This window comes from Hyaena hyaena, unplaced genomic scaffold (assembly GCF_003009895.1).
Source record: "Hyaena hyaena isolate Hyena2069 unplaced genomic scaffold, ASM300989v1 scaffold_233, whole genome shotgun sequence".
Taxonomy (NCBI): Eukaryota; Metazoa; Chordata; class Mammalia; order Carnivora; family Hyaenidae; genus Hyaena; species Hyaena hyaena.
Window position 1 is genome coordinate 649,069 of NW_024080866.1, and position 21,371 is coordinate 670,439.

Genomic DNA, 21,371 nt, shown 5'->3' on the forward strand with positions numbered 1-21,371 from the left:
ACACTGTGGCACATTATAACAAAAAACTGTATTCCCAACCAGGGATGATTATACTCTTTTGTGCAGGGGTGAAAAAGAACCAGAAGGAGCAAGAATATATTCATACTCATTAGTATGAATTAGTATTCATTCATACTTAAGAACCTTGAGGAGAGCCAGAAAACTAATAACAGTGGCTGCCAAAGGGTGGGAACTGAAACAGGATAAAAAAGGAGACTTTTCACTGTGTACCCTTTAATTTTTCTAATGTGTATATTACCAAAAAAAACCCCCCAAAAACTTAGATTAGGGGCACCTGGGTGGCTCAGTTCATTAAGCATCCGACTTCAGCTCAGGCCATGATCTCACAGTTTGTGGGTTCAAGCCCCATGTCGGGCTCTGTGCTGGCAGCTAGCTCAGAGCCTGGAGCCTGTTTTGGATTCTGTGTCTCCCTCTCTCTCTGACCCTCCCCTGCTCACGCTGTGTCTCTCTCTCAAAAATAAATAAAAACATTTTTAAAAAAAAGATTAGAATAAACACAACCATTTAAAAAGACCTTATAAAAAAAAAACTGAGGCACCTGAATGGCTCAGTTGGTTGAGTGTCTGTTTGACTCTTGGTTTCATCTCAGGTCACAATCTTATGGTTCATGGATTCGAGTGTTTCGAGTCTTGTGTCAGGTTGTGCATCGTGGAGTTGGCATCGTGGAGCCTGCTTGGGATTTTCCACACTCCCCTACTAGTGATATCTCACTCTCTCTCAAAACAAATAAAACTTAAAACAAAACAAAACAAACAAACAAAAAAAAACCCACCCCAAACTCTAGACCTGGAAAAAGTAAAAAGTGAAAGTTTCCTTTCTCCTGCCTTAGTACCCATTCCCCAGAGGTTACCACTGTGCATAGGTTGATATGTATCCTTTTAGACGTTTTTCTTCTGTGCATATACAAGCATGAATATTCACCCATGTATTTTATGGGGTTTCATTTGCTTTCTTATAAAAATAGGACTGTACCTATATCACATATGCTGTTTGGCAGTTTGACCTTATTTTTCCTCCCAGATCTCATGAATATCATAATTCCTGTAGTCCTGCCTAATCGTTTTAAACAACCACACAGTGCCCACTTCATGAATTGCCCTTTATGTCAAAAACCAGCATTACTATCAAATAGACCAATTACCAGTAACAAATTTGAATCAGTAATCAAAAACTCCCAACAAACAAAAGTCTAGGACTAGATGGATTCACAGGTGAATTCCACCAAACATTTAAGAAAGAGTTAATACCTATTCTCCTCAAACTATGCCAGAAAATAGAAGAGGAAGGAAAGCTTCCAAATATATTCTATGAGGCCGGCATTACTCTGACACCAAAACCAGACACACTACAAAAAACTAGGGGCCTACATCTCTGATGAACATGGATGCAAAAGTCCTCAACAGAATATTAGCGGATTCAGTCAATTAAGCAAGCATATGACTCTTGATTTTGTCTCAGGTCATGATCTCACGGTTTATGAGTTTGAGCCCCACATTGGGCTCTACATTGACAGTGTGGAGCCTGCTTGGGATTCTCTCCCCCCACCCCGCCCCTCACCTGCTTGCTTTCTCTCTGAAAAATAAATAAGTAAACTTTTAAAAATTAACCAACTACTTTCAGCAGTACATTAAAAGGATCATTCGACCATGATCATGTGGGATTTATTCTGGGAATGCAAGGATAGTTTAATATTCACAAATCAATCAACATCACCCACCACATCAACAAAGGATAAAAATCACATGATCATACATGAAAAAAACCCCAGCTAACATCCTACTCACTGGTGGAAAACCGAGTTTCTCTTCAAGGCAGTAGAACACATAATCTTAGAATTTGTATTGAGCCATAAAAGACCCCAAATAGCCAAAGCAATCTTGAAAAAGAAGTGCAAAGCTCAAGGTGTCATAATCCCAGATCCCAAGATACACTACAAAGTTATAGTAATCAAAACAGTATGATACTGACACATAATAGACACATAGATCAATGAAATGGAATAGAGAGCCCAGGAATAAAGCCATATTTATATGCTCAATCTATACAAGGCAAGAAAATACAATGGAGAAAAGTTTAAAAATCTTTTTAAAAAACTAAAAATAGAAATTCCACTACTGGGTATTTACCCAAAGAAAACAAAAGCACTAATTCAAAAAGACATAAGCGCCCCTCTGTTTATTGCAGCAGCATTTACAGTAGCCAAGATTTGAAAGCAATGTAAGTGTCCTTCACAGGGGAGGATGGACAAAATAGGTGAATAAAAGTAAGAGATACAGGCTTCTAGTTATGGAAGAAGTCACGAGGATAGAAGATACAGCACAGGGAATATAGTCAATGGTATTGTAATAGCATTATATGCTGACAGATGGTAGCCACACTTGTGAATGTTGCATAGTATGGACTTGTTCATTGCTATGTTGTACACCTTAAATTCATGTAACATTGTGGTCAGGTATACTTCAGTCAGTCGCTAAAACAAACGTCCATATAACGTTGCATTTCCTAACTGGGTTTCTATTTTATGCACACCAAAAAGAAACAAAGGTGATAGTTGTCTGCAAAGCTTTTAAAAACTTTCCCCTAGCAGCAATCCGGGTGCCCTGGACCTTACCAATCTCACATGTTTGCTGAGTGAAAAAGCCAAAGAATTCCTCGTGGAGAACAAAGTGCAAACCTTTTACCAGCAGGAATTGGAAATTGTGGAATCTCTGCTGTCCCTGGCCAGTCAGCCTGTGACTCACAGTGCCTCCTCTGAACAGGTAAGTACAACATGCCCATGTGAGAACTCAAGTCCCCTGTCCCATATCTGCAGCTGAAGGGTGTGGGTGAACATGACTGTGGCATTAATACTCAAGAGGGTAGGGGGTCCTTGGGTGGCTCAGTCGGTTGAGTGTCCAACTCTTGATTTTGGCTCAAGGCATGATCTCAAGGCTCATGGGTTCGAGTCCCAGGTCAGGCTCTGCACTGACAATATGGCGCCTGCTTGGGATTCCCTCTCCCAGTCTTTCTCTGTCCCTCCCCTAATCACACATGCATGTTCTCTCTCTGTCTCTCCTCTCTAAATAAATAAACTTAAAAAAAAAGATTCATGGGGTAGATGCAGGGAACAGAGGTTATGGTTCTATTTGATGTTCTGTTCTAGAACAGAACTTGAAATGAGAATATGTACCTGCCCTTTTGCCCCCCTCACTTAATCTCAGTCAATTTAACCTTCGGGTAGGAAAAAAAAAAAAGTCTAAGGTTCATAGTACTTAGATCTTCATATTCAATGAGATGGGTTTAATCTTAGCAGGGGCCAAATGAGGGGGAAATAAATGAGAAAAGGTAATTAATTGTCTTTCCAAGATTATTTATTGATCAGCAAGATGATTCTTGAACTGAATAAAGGTTTTTAATAACTTGTTCTCTCTTCATCAAAACAAGGTTAACCTGTCATATTTTGGGAGTTTGAATAAAGACCCAAGTTGTATTCAGTCTAGTTTATAAGTAAAAATTTCTAGAAACACTCAAGTAATTTCCTACTTTCCCGGGAAAGAAGTGTCCGTATTTTTCAGGTGAACTTAAGTTGTTTTGTGTTTACTTATTCACTTGGAATTGTTATTACTTAAACTTAGTTTTAGGATCCCTTTCATCGTAATTCTTAGGTTTTCTGTTGTTGTAACATAATTTGTATTTACTTATTCATTCCACCAGGAAGTGTCACCTTCTTGTCTTCCCTGACTATTTGCTCTGATAGCCACCTGCTTCCTTACAATGTTATCACCCTGTTTTCATATCTTAGGATATCACTGATATTTATTTGTGTACCTGCCTATTCCTCAGCCAGAATTTAAATTCTACAAGTGCAGAGCTCTTGCCTGTCTTGTTCTTTGCTCTCTAGAACCATAGCCTAGAATAGGGCTGCCATAAAGTGAGGTTTTTTTAATTTGATTTTTTTTAAGTTTATTTATTTTGAGAGAGAGCATGAGCAGTGTAGGGGCAGAGAGAGAGGAGAAAGAGAGAATCCCAAGCAGGCTCCACACCGTCAGTGCGGAGCCTGATGTGGGGCTTGAACTTAAAAACCATGAGATTATGACCTGAGCTGAAATCAAGTCAGATGCTTAACCGACCGAGCCACCCAGGCACCCTATAAAGTAAGTTCTTAATAATCCTGTATTGGTTGAAGGAAAGAATAGTTCTTAAAATTTTAAATAGTCCCTGGTGTGCCTGGGTGGCTCAGTCAGTTGAGCATCTGACTCTTGATTTCGGCTCAGGTTATGATCCCAGGGTAGTGGAATCAAGGCCTGTGTCAGGCTCTGTGCTGAGCCTGGAGCCTGCTTAAGATTCTTTCTCTCTCTCCTTCTGCCCTTCTCTCCCCTGCTCAGGCTCTCTCTCTCTACAATAATTTTTTTTTTAATTTTAAAAATTTAAATAGTCCCTGAAAGTATCTAGTTAAAAGTAAGTTTCCTTCCCATCTTCCCTCCTAGTCCCTTTCTCCAGAGACAGGCATCATTACTAGTCTCATGAATAACCTTCCAGTGAGAGTCTGTGCATTTATAAACTAGAAGTAGTTTTATCCCCTTTTTTTTACACAACTGGTGGCATGCTAAACACTAATCTGTACCTAGCTTTTCATGTCTCGCACATCTTACACATCATTTCCTAGCCATACATATAGAGATTTGCCACTATAATACTCTTTTGTTACATGTACCATAATTTATTTAACCAGTTTCTCGCTTTCTGGACTGGAAGTATTCCGATCTTTTGCCATTCCCAACAGGGCTGCCTTGAATAGGTCTGGTAGGTAACATAAGTTATTCCTCATGATTCTGGTGGAACAGATACCAAGTCCTCATCCTGACCTCCTGGGCACGACCACTGCTTCTCAGTTTCATTCGTGAACCTAATTATCTCTTCCTGGCACCAGGCTGTGTGTCCAATGACCCACAATTTCATTTGCAGCGATGGGGGATACTGTTTCAGGAAGCACCCAGGTGGAGAGGGTCGGGACTGGCCACTTGTTCTGGGCCACTCTTGCTTCCAAGCAGTTGGGGCTGTCAAGCTGTCTGCCGTCAGCAGGATTAACCTTTTTCCCATTTGGTCGTTTAGAGGAGGCTCCCTGCCAAGTCAGCCTCCTAGCGCTTTTGACCACTCTGGTCGGCATGTTCGGAAGGAAGCTTTGAAGCTTAGCAAAGACCACATTCTTCCCGCGAACCCACTCTTCTGTAGAGAGACTTGTGAATTCTCCGAGGGCTCCTCCATTCAGAACAACCATGGGGAACTTTTGGCATGGTATCTTTTTGAAAGTGCTTAGAGCAGAAACTTGTGTCTGCCCAGTCATGTATGTTGAAAAAGAAATGAATGTGGCACTTTGTTTTGTCTTTGGAAACTATTTTTCCATCAATTATGAATTATTCCTTCCCATGACTCTGGGGAGGTCAGTGTCATTAAATTGAATTCTGTTTAACAGAGCCTGGGAGACTAAGGATGCTTTACAGCGATGGTGAAACCCTAGATCCTTCAGCACTTTCTCTGGTCATACAGATGAAACCCTCACAAAAAAAAAATCATTGTGATAGTGTCATAGTTTAGAGGCAAGGGGAGAGCGGGTTTCAATGTTTTCCCCCTTTCTTTTTTTTCCATAGTGGCCCTTCCTAGCGAATCTGGAAACATGATAAGCAGACCTTGCAAAACCATTGTTTCTTTGACAGCTGGATAAATGTGGTTTGTTTGGGAACGAGGACTCTATATATATTTCAGAGATCCACCCAGTTCCTGACCTGTGGCTAGGAGAAGCCTGCTAAGTCTCAGCACAGTCAACCAGTCACTGTTTTTGTCTCTGTGCAGTTTCGGTTTCCTGAATCAGATGAGCCCTGTCATTGCTCTGTAGGAAAAGACAAGAAAGACACAAATCCCAGGCCAGGCAATGCTGCGGGCCAGAACAGATGATTGGAGGCCTTACCCTTGAGACTGTGACTTTATAACCAGCAGGGAGATACGTCGTGAGGTCAGCCGAGGCAAATGTTTTTGGAAAGGAAGCTTCACATATTGTTTATATTTACAGAGAGCCTTTTTTGTTGGGTCATTCTCCTTCACAGCTGAAACTGTGCTTTTAATCTCACAGCGCTAGCACATTGTCTTCCTGCTGCCTGAGCTTACTGAAATCTGGGAGGAGGAACTGAGCTTTTTGTGTGGGTTGAGGATAACTGGGAGTCCTTTTTAATGATGGCAGTAACTATGTAGCAATCATTTTTAGTTTCCAATTCATTTCTATCTTGGTAAGAGACGTAATAAACTCAACCCTTAGGATCCTTATGTTAAATTGACTGAAGGAGATGAATTTCCTTAGAATTACGAAGATTGAGCAGTTATACAAATTTTGTGGGAGAGTCATTTTGGGTTGACAGTGCTTCCCCTAAGTAAGGGCACTCAGCTTTGCCTGAAGCCCCCCTGAATAGAAGGATGTATGTTGGAGAATTGCTAGGTGAGATGTTTATTCCAAACATACTCAGATTGATTTTCTGCCCGTGGGAGTGATCACATAGTTCTTGGCCTTATTCTGCCTTCAGAGAATGGGTGCTGTTGTAACCTGGAATGTTCGTTAACTTTTTAGGCCCTAATGTTCTCATGACCAGGTGCTCCAGCTTGTTGGCTATTAAGAATGTTAGACTGTCCTCTTCAGCCCGAGGTAGCATGTTTATGAACTATCACTAGGATCCTTTAGATTAAAACAATGCCTCTTTGGAAGCCCTCTTCTAGAAAGAGAGTGTTTCTTTAGGGATGCAGTTATGAATGCTCAAGGCCATTTGGGGTTTTTTTCCTTTCCTGTCCTTGGAGGAAATGTCATCAGCAAATCACAAGCATGCTCTCTCTTTAGCATCTGTGGGAACTGCCCCAGATAGCCTTCCTGACCATTCTTCTTAAGAGGCAGGACTTTGCCTTTAAACATTTTTTTTAGAAGTTTTGCCTTGTTTCTTTGGTGGTCTCATTTTTTAAATATCTTGACACATTTCTGTCCAGTTAAAAATGGATCTGTACCTTGAAGGACAATTGTTCACCACTTAACTTTGTTTTAGGAATGGACTGAAACTCCCCAGTGGAATAATAAAAGGGATACAGCCACTGTAATAGGGTTTTTATTTCCCATTCATTACACAGATAATTTTTACCTGCTGTGTGCCTGGGAGGAGATGGCCAAGTTGAAATAAAGTCCCTGACTCAGTAAGCTTGCAGTCTAGTTAGCCATGGTCGGACGCAGCTGAAGGCCTAGCTTCCTTGGAAATAAGAAATAGGACCTGGTCATCTGTCTGGGTAAACCTACATCTTAGAGAAGAGGAGAACTATTAAAATTGAGGAGATAGAAAACTGTCAACAGTAGAGGTTCCTTCCATGTGGTCTAGGACCCCCTCTGCCTTCAGCCCCATGGACCCACCTTCAACAGACGGGTCTCCACCTGGCTATTTGCCTCCATTTCCCACTTACAATTAAGTAGGAGGGCCACCTAGGTGGCTCAGTTGGTTGAGCATCCGACTTCGGCTCAGGTCATGATCTTGAGATTCCCAAGTTCCACATCCGGCTCGCTGCAGTCCGCACAGAACCTGCTTTGGTTCCTGTCTCCTCTCTCTGCCCCTGCCCCACTTGCACTCTCTCAAAAATAAAATAAAAATTTTTTAAATAAAAATTAAGTAGGAGACTACTTAATATTTTTATATCCTGGAATCCCCCAACTTATTTCAGTATGTGTAAAATTCTTTGAAGTCCTTAGGAAGAATTATATATAGCCATAATTTTAATGACTTAACTGAGTTAATATGTATCTAATGTTTTGACCCTGAATAAAAAATAAATAAAATCAAAGCATCTTTTTGTTTAGGAAACAATTCTACCAAAAAGCACATGGGAATAGAAGTAATTTAAATGTTCAAGACATATAAACCACATACTGAAATTTAAGTATTATCTTTTTGATTTTCTATTTCATGTTGTAGAATTAAACAAACAAACAAAAACCCTACAACCAAGGTATGGAACAGTTATCAAGCATGATCCTACCCGAGGAAACTTCCTAGTCCTCCTTAAATGTCATCGTCCTACTGGGCCACATACCTGAATCTTCTTGACTCAGCACATTAAAAGCCTGTTGGGTGAATTCATAAACCAGTTGGTCCAGGGAGTTACTCTTAGATGCTGTAAGATGGGACTGACTTCTTTTCTTTTTTTTCTTTTTCTTCTTCCTACAGGTGGATGTTAAGAATGAAATCACTTCCAAGGCAATTCATAGCATATTTAAGAATGCTATACAGCTGCTGCAAGAAAAAGGATTTGTTTTCCAGAAAGATGATGGTTTTGATAACCTATACTATGTAAGAGACCTGCAACTTTATTTTTTTTCCTTCACAGCTTCAATCACAACTGTATTCATTCCTTAAGAATACTTAGAATACCTGTTATATGGAAACCAACTTGACAATAAACTGTAAAAAAAAAAAACAAAAAAGAATACTTAGAATACCTATTACTGTTTTTATAAATCATTAAGGAGGTACATAAAATAAGAAGTGAAAGTCAGCACTCATCTTTTCCCAAGGTGACAATTTTAACAGTATACCCTTCTAGGCATTTGTCTGCATTTACACATGTATATCTATAGATGCTTCTGTGGCTTTTTTTGTGATTATCTTATGGATCAGGACTTGTCAGCCTTAACACTGTTTGGGCGAGATGGTTCTTTGCTGTATGTGGCTATCCTTTGCATTATAGGATGTTTAATAGCATCCCTGGCCTTCATTTCCTAGACAGCAGTAGCAGTGCCACGCCACCCCCCACCACCCCCAGTTGTGACAAAGCATCATAGGACATCACCAGGGGTCCTTGGGACAGTTGAGAACCACTGTTCTAAGTAATGCCTGGCAGGGCGCCTGGGTGACTCACTTGGTTATACATCTGACTCTTGGTTTTGGCTCAGGTCATGATCTCACAGTTTCATGAGTTCAAGCCCCACATCAGGCTCTGCACTGGCACCATGGAGCCTGCTGGAGATTCTCTCTCTCTCTCTCTCTCTCTCGCTCTCTCGCTCTCTCTCTCTCTCTCTCTCTCTGCCCCTTTGCCACTTGCACTGTCTCTCTCAAAATAAATAAAAACTTTAAATAAATAAGTAATTCCTGGCAAGTTTTGGGAATACCAAAATAGCACACCACAGGCATCTTTCCATGTTAGTACTTCTAAATCTCCCTCAGTCTTATTGACCTTGCATGGTATTGCTGTACACTTTTAGCCACTTCTTTCTGATGGACATTTATGTTGATTATAAGTTTTGCCCTTACAGATAGTTTTGCTATCGCTATTTTTGTATAACTCTCTTTGTGAATTCATGTAAGCATTTTTGTAAGATTGGCTCTTAAGAGGAATTGCTAGAGCAGAGGGCAAGTACCTTAAGCGTTTGGTCAACACAGTCTGATTGGCCTGCAAGGAGGCTCTGCTAATGGACATTACCACCAGGGGTACAAGCACTTGCTTGCCTCATACCTTCAGAGGTAAAGGCTCACCTCTCACTCCCTACCTTTGATAACTGAAGGACTGAAACATGAAGGTTTCCTCATGACTGCTGCTAGTAGTGTAGATGTGGCTTCAGTCATGAAGCAATCTAGAGGCAGATCAAAATTACAAGGACTCCTAGAAGTCTCCCTGTTTACAGACATGATTCCTGAGGGGAAGCTTTCCTTAATAGGACATATTCATGATGTTGATTTACTCAGTGATTCCCCACTTTAGAGAGTTTTTTTTTTAATTAAGATATGTTTTATTTTTAATTTTTTTAAAGTTTATTCACTTATTTCCAGAGGGAGAGGGAGAGAGAGAATACAAGCAAGGGGGAAGGGCAGAGAAAGGGAGAGAGAGAATCCCAAGCAGGTTCACACTGTCAGCGCAGAGCCTGATGAGGGGCTCAATCTCACTTAAACCGTGAGATCATGACCTGAGCTGAAATCAAGAGTCAGACGCTTAACTGACTGAGCGACGCAGGTGTCCCAATTAAGATACGTCTTAAATACTATTTGAGCAACTTAAAAAATTTTTTCTTTAAGTAATTTCTACACCCAGGGTGGGGCTTGAACTCACAACCCTGAGATCAAGAGTCACATGCTCTACCAACTGAGCCAGCGAGGTACCCCTGAGTAACCTTTGGAAAGGGTGTTCTGATCATTGTGAAGTGGGTGCAGACCACCTCCTATTGGCATGGAAAGGCCTGGTAGGGTTGAAGAATCCCATGCTGGGCCGCGCACCCCAACATGCCTCCCCCACACCCCACTTCCCATTCTCCCCCTGGGAGGCTCCAAAGTTGGCGTTCTGTGTCTGCAGAAAGCAGGTCTTCCTGAGCCACTACAGGACCACGGGTAGCAGGCCAGGGCTGAGGTGTGGCAGGGCTAGGGCACTTCCTCCTGTGAATCAGTGTGAACTGGAATGGGGTGATCAAGCACTAATGGCTCCTGCCCTCAGCAGAACCACCCCCCTTCTCTTTACTCCTCCCCTTCCACCTCCTCACCTGTCCTAGAGGTTTCTGTTTTCCCAAGGGCCTTACCTCAGGGAAATACTTATCCCAGTGATGTAGATATTTCTGTTTGTGTGGTAGTTTCCTGCTTGCAGCAGCTCTCTCACCCACATTACCTTATTTGCTCTTCACAATAACCTTGTGAGTCAAGAGAAGACGGGAGTTGTCAGTATCCCTATTCATTCTAAAATCTGGTCCTTCTAAAGTCTGATTATTCTGGGGGCGCCTCGGTGGCTCAGTCAGTTAAGTGTCCGACTTCAGCTCAGGTCATGATCTCACGGTTCGTGGATTTGAGCCCCGCGTCGGGCTCTGTGCTGATGACAGCTCAGAGCCTGGAGCCTGTCTTCAGATTCTGTGTCTCCCTCTTTCTCTGACCCTCCCCTGCTCACACTGTCTCTCTCTCTCACACACAAATAATAAAAACATTTTTTAAAAAGTTAAAAAAAATCTGATCATTCTGTAAGTCTGGTCTGACAATTGCTCATACATGTGTGTGTTTGCATGGTGTTTTTGTTTATTCCTTTCTTCGTTTTTTCCTTCCTTCCTTTTTCTCTTTGGTTTTTAGGTTTACTATGGAACATGAAGGTGAAATCCATTTGGTTACTCTTACTTGAGCTGGTTAAGAAAGGAGCTTCGTTATTTTTGCCTTTAAGACAAAGTGTTTCAAGGGATGGGGCTAAATTTACTCTCTTGCTAGCCTTTCCTTACAGTTTTAATTTCATTTGTTTTTCTTTATGGTTGGGAGAAAGAAGAAAACTAATAAGACATGAGACAAGTGTCCTTCCCAGAGGAAGGAGTCCTGGTTGGAAATCAGAACTTTGATCACTTGTGTCTCCCTTTGAATATAAAAACAAGTAAGAGGAACATTAAGAATGTGTTATGAGGGGCGCCTGGGTGGCTCAGTCGGTTGAGTGTCCGACTTCAGCTCAGGTCACGATCTCACGGTTCATGGGTTCGAGTCCCACGTCAGGCTCTGTGCTAACAGCTCAGAGCCTGGAGCCTGCTTTGGATTCTGTGTCTCCCTCTCTCTCTGCCCACCCCCCCCCCCACTAATGCTCTGTCTCTCTGTCTCAAAAATAAACTATAAAAAATTTTAAAAGAAAAGAATGTTATGAACATTTGGGAAGAAAATTGCTCCTTAAAAGTGTAGAATTTCAGGGGTGCCTGGGTGGCTCAGTCAGTTCAGCGTCTGACATTGGCTTAGGTCATGATCTCACAGTTTGTGGGTTTGAGCCCCATGTCAGGCTCTGTGCTGACAGCTCGGAGCCTGGAGCCTGCTTCAGATTCTGTGTTTCCCTTTCTCTCTTCCCCTCCCCCAGTCACACTCTGTCTCTTTTTCTCTCTCTCAAAAATAAACATTTAAAACAAAAAAGTGTAGGATCTCAGTTTTTCTTGACATCATGGCCCCAGTAAACCACCTCCCAAGGGAGTCTGCCTGTGCGCCAGTTGTAGAGGCATGAGCTGCTTAGGGACAGAGCTGGTTTGATAACAGGCCAAGTCTCAAAAACCACATAGTTGGTTTTGGTGTAGGGATGGGATTATTATGTGATTATTATGAAATTTTTAGAAACTATCTGAAAAAATAATCTGGGAGTCTAGATGACACAACCACTTTATTACTTAAGAATGCTTTCTCTTCCTGTTTTTCCTCTTTAGGTAACCAGAGAAGACAAAGAACTGCACAGAAGGATACACCATATCATTCAAGAAGACTGTCAGAAACCAAATCGTAAGTGGTGTAATATACATGTTTGTGGTGCCCTGATCCCCTGGAGGGGTTGTTGCCTCCCAGAGAGCACAGGATGGAGAGTCAGGAGACATGGGGCTTTCCCTAGTAGTGACTTTAAAGTATGACTGGGCAAGACACCTGCCCTCTGTGAGCCTCAGTCTCTTCGTTTATAAAGTGAGTGTTAGACTCTCAACAGTTGTTCTGACCTTAGCTGCTCATAAGACTCAACCATGGAGTTTTTAATTTTTATTTTATTATTATTATTATTATATTTAAATGATTCCTTTTATATTTTTTAAAAAATTTATTTATCTATCTTGAGAGAGAGAGAGAGCAAGCATGCACACAGGCAGGAGAGAGGCAGAGAGAAAGGGAGGGAGAGAATCCCGAGCAGGCTCCACTCTGTCAGCACAGAGTCTGACTTGGGGCTCTATCCCACGAACCTCAAGATCATGACCTGAGCCAAAATCAAGACTTGGACGCTTAACTGACTGAGCCACCCAGGCGCCCCAAACATGGAGCTTTTTTTAAACATACAGCACTCGGCTCCCAGCTCTGGGATTCTGATTCATTGGGGGATGGGGCAAGAGCTGGACAGATGAGCGTCTCAGGTGAGTGCAGTACAAGGGAAGTCACTGGGCTAGGACTTTCGGACCTTCTGTTTCTCACGTTCTCTCTAATTTGTCTATTTCTTCTCCTACTCTTTCCCCTTGTCTTTGGAATGAGACCGTTTCCTCTCTTCTTAACACCAAGCCTTTCAGTATTAGGAGCACAGTTCTAGACATCATAGTTTATGAATACTGTAATTCAGTCATCTTAGAACCTGATAATTTGCAGAAGAAAATGGCTTAGAATAAAGTTGGTGTTCATGGAGTTAGGTCAACCCCTAGTGGTTAGAAACTCAAACTGTAGATCGTCTGACAACAGACATTACCATTTTCACACTAGTTAGAAAAAGAAGAAAGCATTAGTCCTATCTTTAAATCCTGTGTAAACTGATCAGACTTCAGAATGACTTTTCAAAGTCTGTCTTTTGCAAACATCTACTAATAACGAATGTTGGCATCTGTCAGCAAATGAGGCTGGCAGAGAAGGGGGAAAGACTTGTTAATGACCGCAGGTCTCCTCAGCCTGTTTGCTTTCTGTCCAAAGAAACCCACCCCCAGCCCTTTCAGCCCCTAAATCCCCAGGTCCTGGCCCTGCTCCAGCCTGCATCAACGGGTGGAGCTGGACCAGGTCTCCAGCCCTGGTGTTTGTGGTATGCAGCCCTATTTAGCCTTTAAGAACCTATGATGTCAGATCCCAGAATGGTGTGACAACAGATCTTAAAATAAACTGAATGCAGTCTATTATTTTAATGCAAGGTTTCTGGCCGATGTTTACATCATTCAGAGCATCAAGGACAAGTGTCCTTGAGTTGAGGGAAAACCTGTCTGTCCACAATATAGGGAGCTTTAAAGAACCGGGAAACGTGGAGTTCCTCAACCATGAAGAGATGAGAAGCTGCTCCCCAAATAACCTTCCTGCACTAGCCCCCATCCCAGGCCACTTGGCTAGATTCCTGTTTTGGTCTGCATTAGGAACGGGATGGATTGAAATAATCCCAGCGCCCGGTGAAGCAAATGGCAGGAGTTCACACTTCATTTCTTAGGAGAACCAAACCTCCTGGTAACCTGAGACTCTGTAAAAGTGGCAGGTTTTACGTCCCCTTCTCACCCACAGACCCGCTCCTGCCTTGGTGAGTGTGTGCGTCAAGGTGGACAGCCTGTGCCGCTCAGTCTGCGTATGGGAGCCTCAGAGCTATAAGCCAGTCCTCAGAACTAGGAAACTCCCGGGAACTGAACTCTGCAGCATGAGTAACTGAGAATGCCAGCAAAAATACCTCGTGGGGACTATCTTGCAGCCTGCTGTGATTACTCCCTTTTCATAGAAAATATCTATGACATTAAAATATATAGAGATTCTGAATAATAATGTTTGGACATGGTAAAAAGTCAAACAGTGCAAAGTACACACAGAAAAGTCAGACTCCCTCCAAAAACTGAGCCCCAGGCTTTATGTTCCCAAGTCCAAATTCAGTTTTAGGCATATTGTTCTAGAGATGTTGTGTATACAACATATTTGTACAGTTTCTTTTTTAAAAAAGCACAAGTAAAGGTTAGCATATAATACTGCATGTTCCGCACCCTGTATCTTAAATCTAACTTTGGCTTCTAGAGTTCATTCAGCAATAGCACATTCAACGGTGCCTCAGTCTTTTAAATAGCTGCACAGTATCCCATCGTACATATAGATAGATCTGCAACCACTTAACCATTCCTACTGGGCCTTTAGTGTTTCTTAGCTTTTGTGTAAAATGCAGCATTGAGTTTTTTCTGATCACGATGGTTGGTAGGATGTAAAATCTTTAGTCATTTATAAGTATTTCAGTAATGGATAAACTTACAATAAGAAAAGGGCTGTAAACATGAAGCCTGTTTTTGGTCCCTAAAGCACTGATACTGGGCTTGTCTAAAGACAGCAAAGTTGTGAAAAGCTGGGCTCAGGAGCTTCCCTGCCTGGGTTTGAATCCCAGCTTTACCACTTTGAAGCTGTGTGACCTTGGGTAGGTCTGTGCCTCAGTCTCTCTCTTTTCTGTTTTTTAATTAAATACAGTTGAGCTACTAAATTAATACTATATTAGTTTCAGGTATAGAACATAGTGATTTGACATTTATATACATTACGAAACGATCACCATGATGTCTGGTTACCATCTGTCACCATATGAAGTTATTAAAATATTATTGATTGTAGCCCTAATTTACTATTTCTTTTACAACTGGAAGTTTGTACCTCTTAATCCCCTTCACCTATTTCATCCATCCCCTCACTCGCCTCTTCTCTGGCAGTCACCAGTTTGTTCTCCGTATCTGTGAATCTGTTTCTGTTTTGTGTTGTTTGTTCATTTGTTTTGGTTCTTAGATTCCATATGTAAGTGAAACCATATGGTATTTGTCTTTCTCTATTTGACTTACTTCCTTAGCATAATACCCCCAAGTCTATCCATGTTGTCGCAAACGACAAGATTTCATTCTTTTTTATAGCTGAGTCATGTTGCATTGTACATAGATATCACATCTTCCTTATCCATTCATCTGTCAGTGGACACTTAGGCTGCTTCCATATCTTGACTCTTGGAAATAATGCTGCAGGGGCGCCTAGGTGGCTTAGTTGGTTAAGTGTCCGAATTCGGCTCAGGTCATGATCTCATGGTTTGTGAGTTCAAGTTCTGTGTCGGAACTCTGTGCTGAGAGCTCAGAGCCTGGGGCTTCCTTCAGATTCTGTGTCTCCCTCTCTCTCTGACCCTCCGCCACTGAACACTGTGTCTCTCTCAAAAATAAATAAACATTAAAAATTTTTAATAAAATAAAAAAATAATGCTGCAATGATTATGGGGGTGCATATATCATATTTTCATTTCCTTCACATAAGTACCCAGAAATGGAATTGCTGGATCCTATGGTATTTCTATTTTTAATTTTTTGAGGAACCCCCGTACTGTTTACCACAGTGGCTGCATCAGTTTACATTCTCACAAACAGTACATGAGGGTTCCCTTTTCTCCACATCCTCACCAGTACTTGTTATTTCTTGACTTTTTGATTCTGGCCATTCTAATGATAGCTCATTGTGGGTTTGATTTACATTTCCTGATGATTAGTGACGTTGAGCATCTTTTCATGGTCTGTTGGCCGTTCATGTGTCTTCTTTGTAAAAATGTCTATTCAGGTCTTCTTTTTAAATCATATTTCCTTTTTTATGTTGAATTGTTTGAATTATTTGTTTATTTTTAATATTAACCCCTTATAGATCTATCATTTGCAAATACTGTTTCCCATTCAGCAGGTTGTCTTTTTGTTTTGTTGATGGTTTCCTCTCTGTGCAAAAGCTTTTTAAAAGTTCAATGTAGTCCTGTTTATTTTTGCTTTTGTTTCCCTTACCTGAGGAGACATCACAAAAAAAAATATTGCTAAGGTTGATATCCAAGAGTTTATGGCCTGTGTTTTCTTTTAGAAGCTTTATGGTTTCAGGGATTGCATTTGGGTCTTTAATCCATTATGAATTTACTTTTGTGTGTAGTGTAAGGAAGTAGCCCACTTTCGTTCTTTTGCATGTAGCTGTCCAGTTTTCCCAGCACCATTTGTTGACGAGACTGTCTTTTCCCCATTGTATATTCTTGCCTTTTTTTATCACATGGGCTATGATAAGTGACTGTCTACATTTGGGCTTATTTCTGGGCAGTCTATTCTGTTCCATTTATATCTGTTTTTGTACTAGTACTGTACTGTTTTGATTACTACAGCCTGGTAGTATAGTTTGAAATCTGAGGATATGATCTCTCCAGCTTTGTTCTTTCTCAAGATTGCTTTGACTATTTGGGGGGTCTTTTGTGGTTCTGTATAGATTTTAGTATTACTTATTCTAGTTCTTCGAAAAATGCTATTGATATTTTGATAAGGATTGCATTGAATCTGTATTTTGCTTTGGATAGTATAGACATTTTAGCAATATTAATTCTTCCAGCCCATGAGCATAGACTATCTTTCCATCGATTCGTGTTATCTTCAGTTTGTTTCACCAGTGTCTTACAGTTTTTAGAGTACAGGTCTTTCACCTCTTTGGTTAAGTTTATTCTTAGGTATTTAATTCTTTTTGATGCAATTATAAATGGGATTGATTTCTTGATTTCTCTTTCTGATAGTTCACCTTTAGTGTGTAGAAGTGCAACCAGTTTCTATGTGTTAGTTTTGTGTCCTGAAACTTTATTGAATTCATTTATTCTAATGGTTTTTCGGTGAATCTTTAGGGTTTTCTATATATATATATATATAGTATCATGTCATCTGCAAATCATGACAGTTTTATTTCTTACCATTTTTGATGTCTTTTATTTCGTTTTCTTTTCTGATTGCTGTGGCTTAGACTTCCGATACTATGTTGACAAAAGTTTGTCTCTCCTTATATGCAAAATGGGGATAATAATAGTATCCTCGTGATGTGTTGTTTTGAGGATTAAGTAAATTAGTGTTTTACAAAACTGTTAGGAAGATGGTGGAGTAGAAAGCACCAGCAACCTGCCTCTCTACTTAGACAACAATTGCGCCTATCCAGTATAACTGTTTTGGAACTCTGGAGCCTATTGAAGGCTTACAACTTACAGGGAAAGGATTGGAGAGTAAATTGGGGATAATTTCAGTCAATTTTCAGCTCTGAGTAGTCCGTACCATTTCCCCCAGCACATGGCAGGCACCTGTGTACGTGTTCTTGGAGTAGCTTGCACAGAGTTTGCAGCAGCCTAGGTGGGCAAAAAGGAACAGGTTCTCTAGATGTCAGGGATCTGTGCTCTGTTTGCCAAATTGCTGCTTCTGATCACAGAGCTGCAGACAAATGCAATTTGTTGCATTGTTGCGCTTCCTCTCATTGTCACAAGCCCCTCCCCGCAAAGCTGATGTGACTTCCAATGGATTTAAAGGACTGGTATCTTCCCCTCCCCCTCTTCACTTTTCTTTTCTCCCCTTTTGGGACCCAGAAAAGAAAGACTAGGGCATTAAAAAGCAACATGAGAGACTCTTGAATGCCGAGAACAAACTGAGGGCTGATGGAGGTGGGAGGGAGGGGAAGGGGGTTGATGGGCATGGAGGAGGGCACTTGTGGGTATGAGCACTGGGTGTTATATGGAAACCAACTTCACAATAAACTATTAAAAAAAAAACAAAGCAACTGTATATATGGGAAAAATCAGAAAGTGATTTATACATGCCAAGGGAAAGATACAGGCTCAGACAAAGACCGGAGAAGACCTTAGGTTTATACCTGAGGCTGATCCTTGGCACAGAGACAACCTATAATTTTTATAAAAAATAACAAAAAACCAGGGGTGCCTGGTTGGCTTAGTCAGAGGAGAGTGTGACTCTTAATCTCGGGTTGTGAGTTTGAGCCCCACATTAGGTGTAGAGATTATTTAAAAATAAAATATTTTTAAAAATTCAAATTAAGAGTAAATAAATAACAAAACCCAGCAAATCATCAGGAAAGAGGGAGAGTCTGCCCTACAGAGTTACCACATTATTGAATTCAGATGTCCAGTTTTCAACTAAAAATTAGAAGGCACACACAAAAAAATAGGAAAATATAGCCCATTCAAAAGAAAAAGTAATCAACAGAAACTGTCCCTGAAAAAGCCTTGATGGCAGATCTCCTAGACAAAGAATTTAAAACAGCTGGCTTAAAGATGCTCAAAGAACTAAAGAGAGATATGGAAAAGGTCAAGAAAATGATTAATGAACAAAATGGAAATATAAGTAAGGAAATAGAAAACCTAAGAAGGGTCACCTGGGTGGCTTAGTCAGTTGAGCATCCAACCTCGGCTCAGGCCGTGTTCTCACAGTTTGTGAGTTTGAGCCCCGCGTCAGGCTCTGTGCTGATGTTCAGAGCTTGGAGCCTGCTTCAGATTCTGTGTCTCCATCTGTCTTTCCCTGCTCTCCCTCAAAAATAAATAAACATTAAAAAAATAATAAATAAATACACATTAAAATTTGAAAAAAAGAAAACTTAAGAAAAAAACAGGAAAAAAAAAGAAATTCTGGAGCTGGAATGTACAATAACTGAAATGAAAACTTCACTATAGAGATTCAAAGGAAGAAGAAAGAGTCAACAAACTTGGAGTGAAAGAAAAGTGAGCAGAACTTAAGAGACCTATGGGACACCATCGAGTAGGCTAACCTGTATGGTGGGAGTCCCAGAAAGTGAAGAGAGAGAATATTTGAAGATATAGTGGCTGAAAACATCCTTAATGTGATGAAAGACATGAATATAAACATCCACGAAGCGCAGTGAACTCCCAGGTAAGATAAACTCAAGAGAGACCCACACCAAAACATACCATAATGAAACTTTTAAAAGACAAAGGCAAATAGAGAATCTTGAAAGCAGAATCTTGAAATCTTCTCAAAAGAGAAGCAGCTTGTCACATACAGGAGCTCATCAGTAAGTTTTGCAGCTTTCTCATAAGAAACTTTGGAGTCCAGAAGGCAGTGGGCTAATATATCCAAAGTGTCAAACAGGAGGAAAAAAAAAAAGTCAACCAAGCAAAACTGTCCTTCAAAAGTGAGGCAGAAATGAAGATATTCTAAGATAAACACAAGTCTGTTACCACTAGACTTGCCCTGAAAGAAATGTTCGAGGGCATCTGATAGGGTGAAATCAAAGGACACTGGACAGTAGCTCACAGCCAAATGGAGAAGTATCTCAATAAAGCTAAATACGTGGGCAATTATGAAAGCTAGTATTATGGTAACAGTGGTTTGTAACTTCACTTTTTGATTTCTGTATGATTTAAGAGGCTAATACATTGTTAAAAAAACAATTACTAGTCTACTTACATCACTGTAACTTCGGTTTGTAAGTCCACATTTTGTTTTCTATATAATTTAAGAGACTAATGAATTTAAAAAAATACTTAGTTTTATGTTTTTGGGCACACAGTACATAAAGGTGTGATTTTATGACAACTGAAACAGAGGTAGATATAGAGCTACAAAGGAGCAGAATTTTTCTGTGTTGAAGTTAAATTGGAGTAAGTTCATATTAGGATGCGAAATGTAATCCCCATGGAAACCACAAACAAAGTTGCTATAGAATATGCACAAAAGGAATGAGAAAGGAATTTAAACTTTTTGTTCAAAAAAATCGGCTAGGGGTGCCTGGGTAGCTCAGTTGGTTAAGCATCTGACTCTTGGTTTAGGCTCAGGTCATGATCTCGGGGTTTGTGAGTTCAAGCCCCGCATTGAGCTCTGCGCTGATGGTGCAGAGCCTGCTTGGGATTCTGACTCTCCCTCTCTCTCTACCCCTCCCCTGCTCACTCGCTCTCTCTCCCTCTCCCTCTCTCAAAATAAATAAACACGAAAATTTTTTTAAAAATCAGCTAAATACAGAAGAATTCAGTCATGCAGGAAATGAAGGACAAAAAGCCCTAAGGCATTTAGAAAACAAATAGCAAAATGACAAAAGTAAGTCCTCCCCCCACCAACCAGCAGTATACTAGTTTAAACCTAAATGGATTTAACTTTCCACTCAAAAGACAGATTGGCAGAAGGGATTAAAAAAACAAAACACATGATCCAATTGTATGCTCTCTATAGGAGACTCACTTTAGATCCAAAGGCACAAATGGATTGAAAAAGCTGCAGGGCACCTGGATGGCTCGGTCAGTTAAGGGTCCAACTTTGGCTCAAGTCATGATCTCACAGTTTGTGAGTTCGAGTCCCACATCAGGCTCTGTGTTAACAACTCAGAACCTGGAGCCTGCTTGGATTTTGTGTCTCCCTGTCTCTCTCTCTCTCCCCCTCTCCCCGGCTCATGTTCTGTCTCTCTCTGTCTTTCAAAAATAAATAAATGTTAAAAAAGTTTTTTAATTTTTTAAAAAGTGAAAGGATGGAAAAAGATATCCTATGCAAATAAAAGTAACCAACAGAGAGCAGAGATGGCTGTACTAACATCAGACAAAACCAACTTTAAAACCAAAAAGTTTACAAGAGACAAAAAGGTTCAATACAGCAAAAAAAAATGCAGCAGTTATAAACATTTATGTATCTAATGACAGGCCATCAAAGTATATGGAGCAAAAATTGATTAAATTGAAAGGAGAAATAAATAGTTCTACATTAATAGTTGGAGACTATAGTACCCTCCTCTCAATAATGGATAGAATAAGCAGACAGAAGAAAAGTAAGGGACTAGAGGACCTAAGCACCACAAGAAACCAAATAGATCTAATAGACATACACAAAGCACCCTAACTAACAACAGAGTACACATTCTTCTCAAGTGTACATGGGACATTTTCCACAATACACCATATGTTAGCCACTAGTTAAATCTCAGATTTAAAAAGATATCATACATGGGGCGCCTGGGTGGCTCAGTCGGTTAAGTGTCCGACTTCGGCTTAGGTCATGATCTCACGGCTCGTGGGCTCGAGTACCGTGTCAGGCTCTGTGCTGACAGCTAGCTCAGAGCCTGGAGCCTGCTTCAGATTCTGTGTCTCCCTCT

The 21,371-nt window shown here is 40.7% G+C and overlaps 1 protein-coding gene across 8 annotated transcripts in view; it reads left to right on the forward strand.

The window, feature by feature from the left end:
- The window catches only part of STN1 (STN1 subunit of CST complex), a 45,590-nt gene that overhangs the window by 20,579 nt on the left and 3,640 nt on the right, over positions 1 to 21,371 (forward strand). For 6 of the 8 annotated variants that reach the window (XM_039244025.1, XM_039244022.1, XM_039244023.1 and 3 more), the window contains exons 7-9: positions 2,606 to 2,780; positions 8,244 to 8,366; positions 12,206 to 12,278. In XM_039244025.1, the coding sequence (XP_039099956.1) occupies positions 2,606 to 2,780; positions 8,244 to 8,366; positions 12,206 to 12,278 (371 nt within the window). Of the gene's footprint in view, positions 1 to 2,605; positions 2,781 to 8,243; positions 8,367 to 12,205; positions 12,279 to 18,948; positions 19,045 to 21,371 lie in introns of those variants that run through there. The other 2 variants (XM_039244027.1, XM_039244021.1) reach the window with 2 other exon arrangements.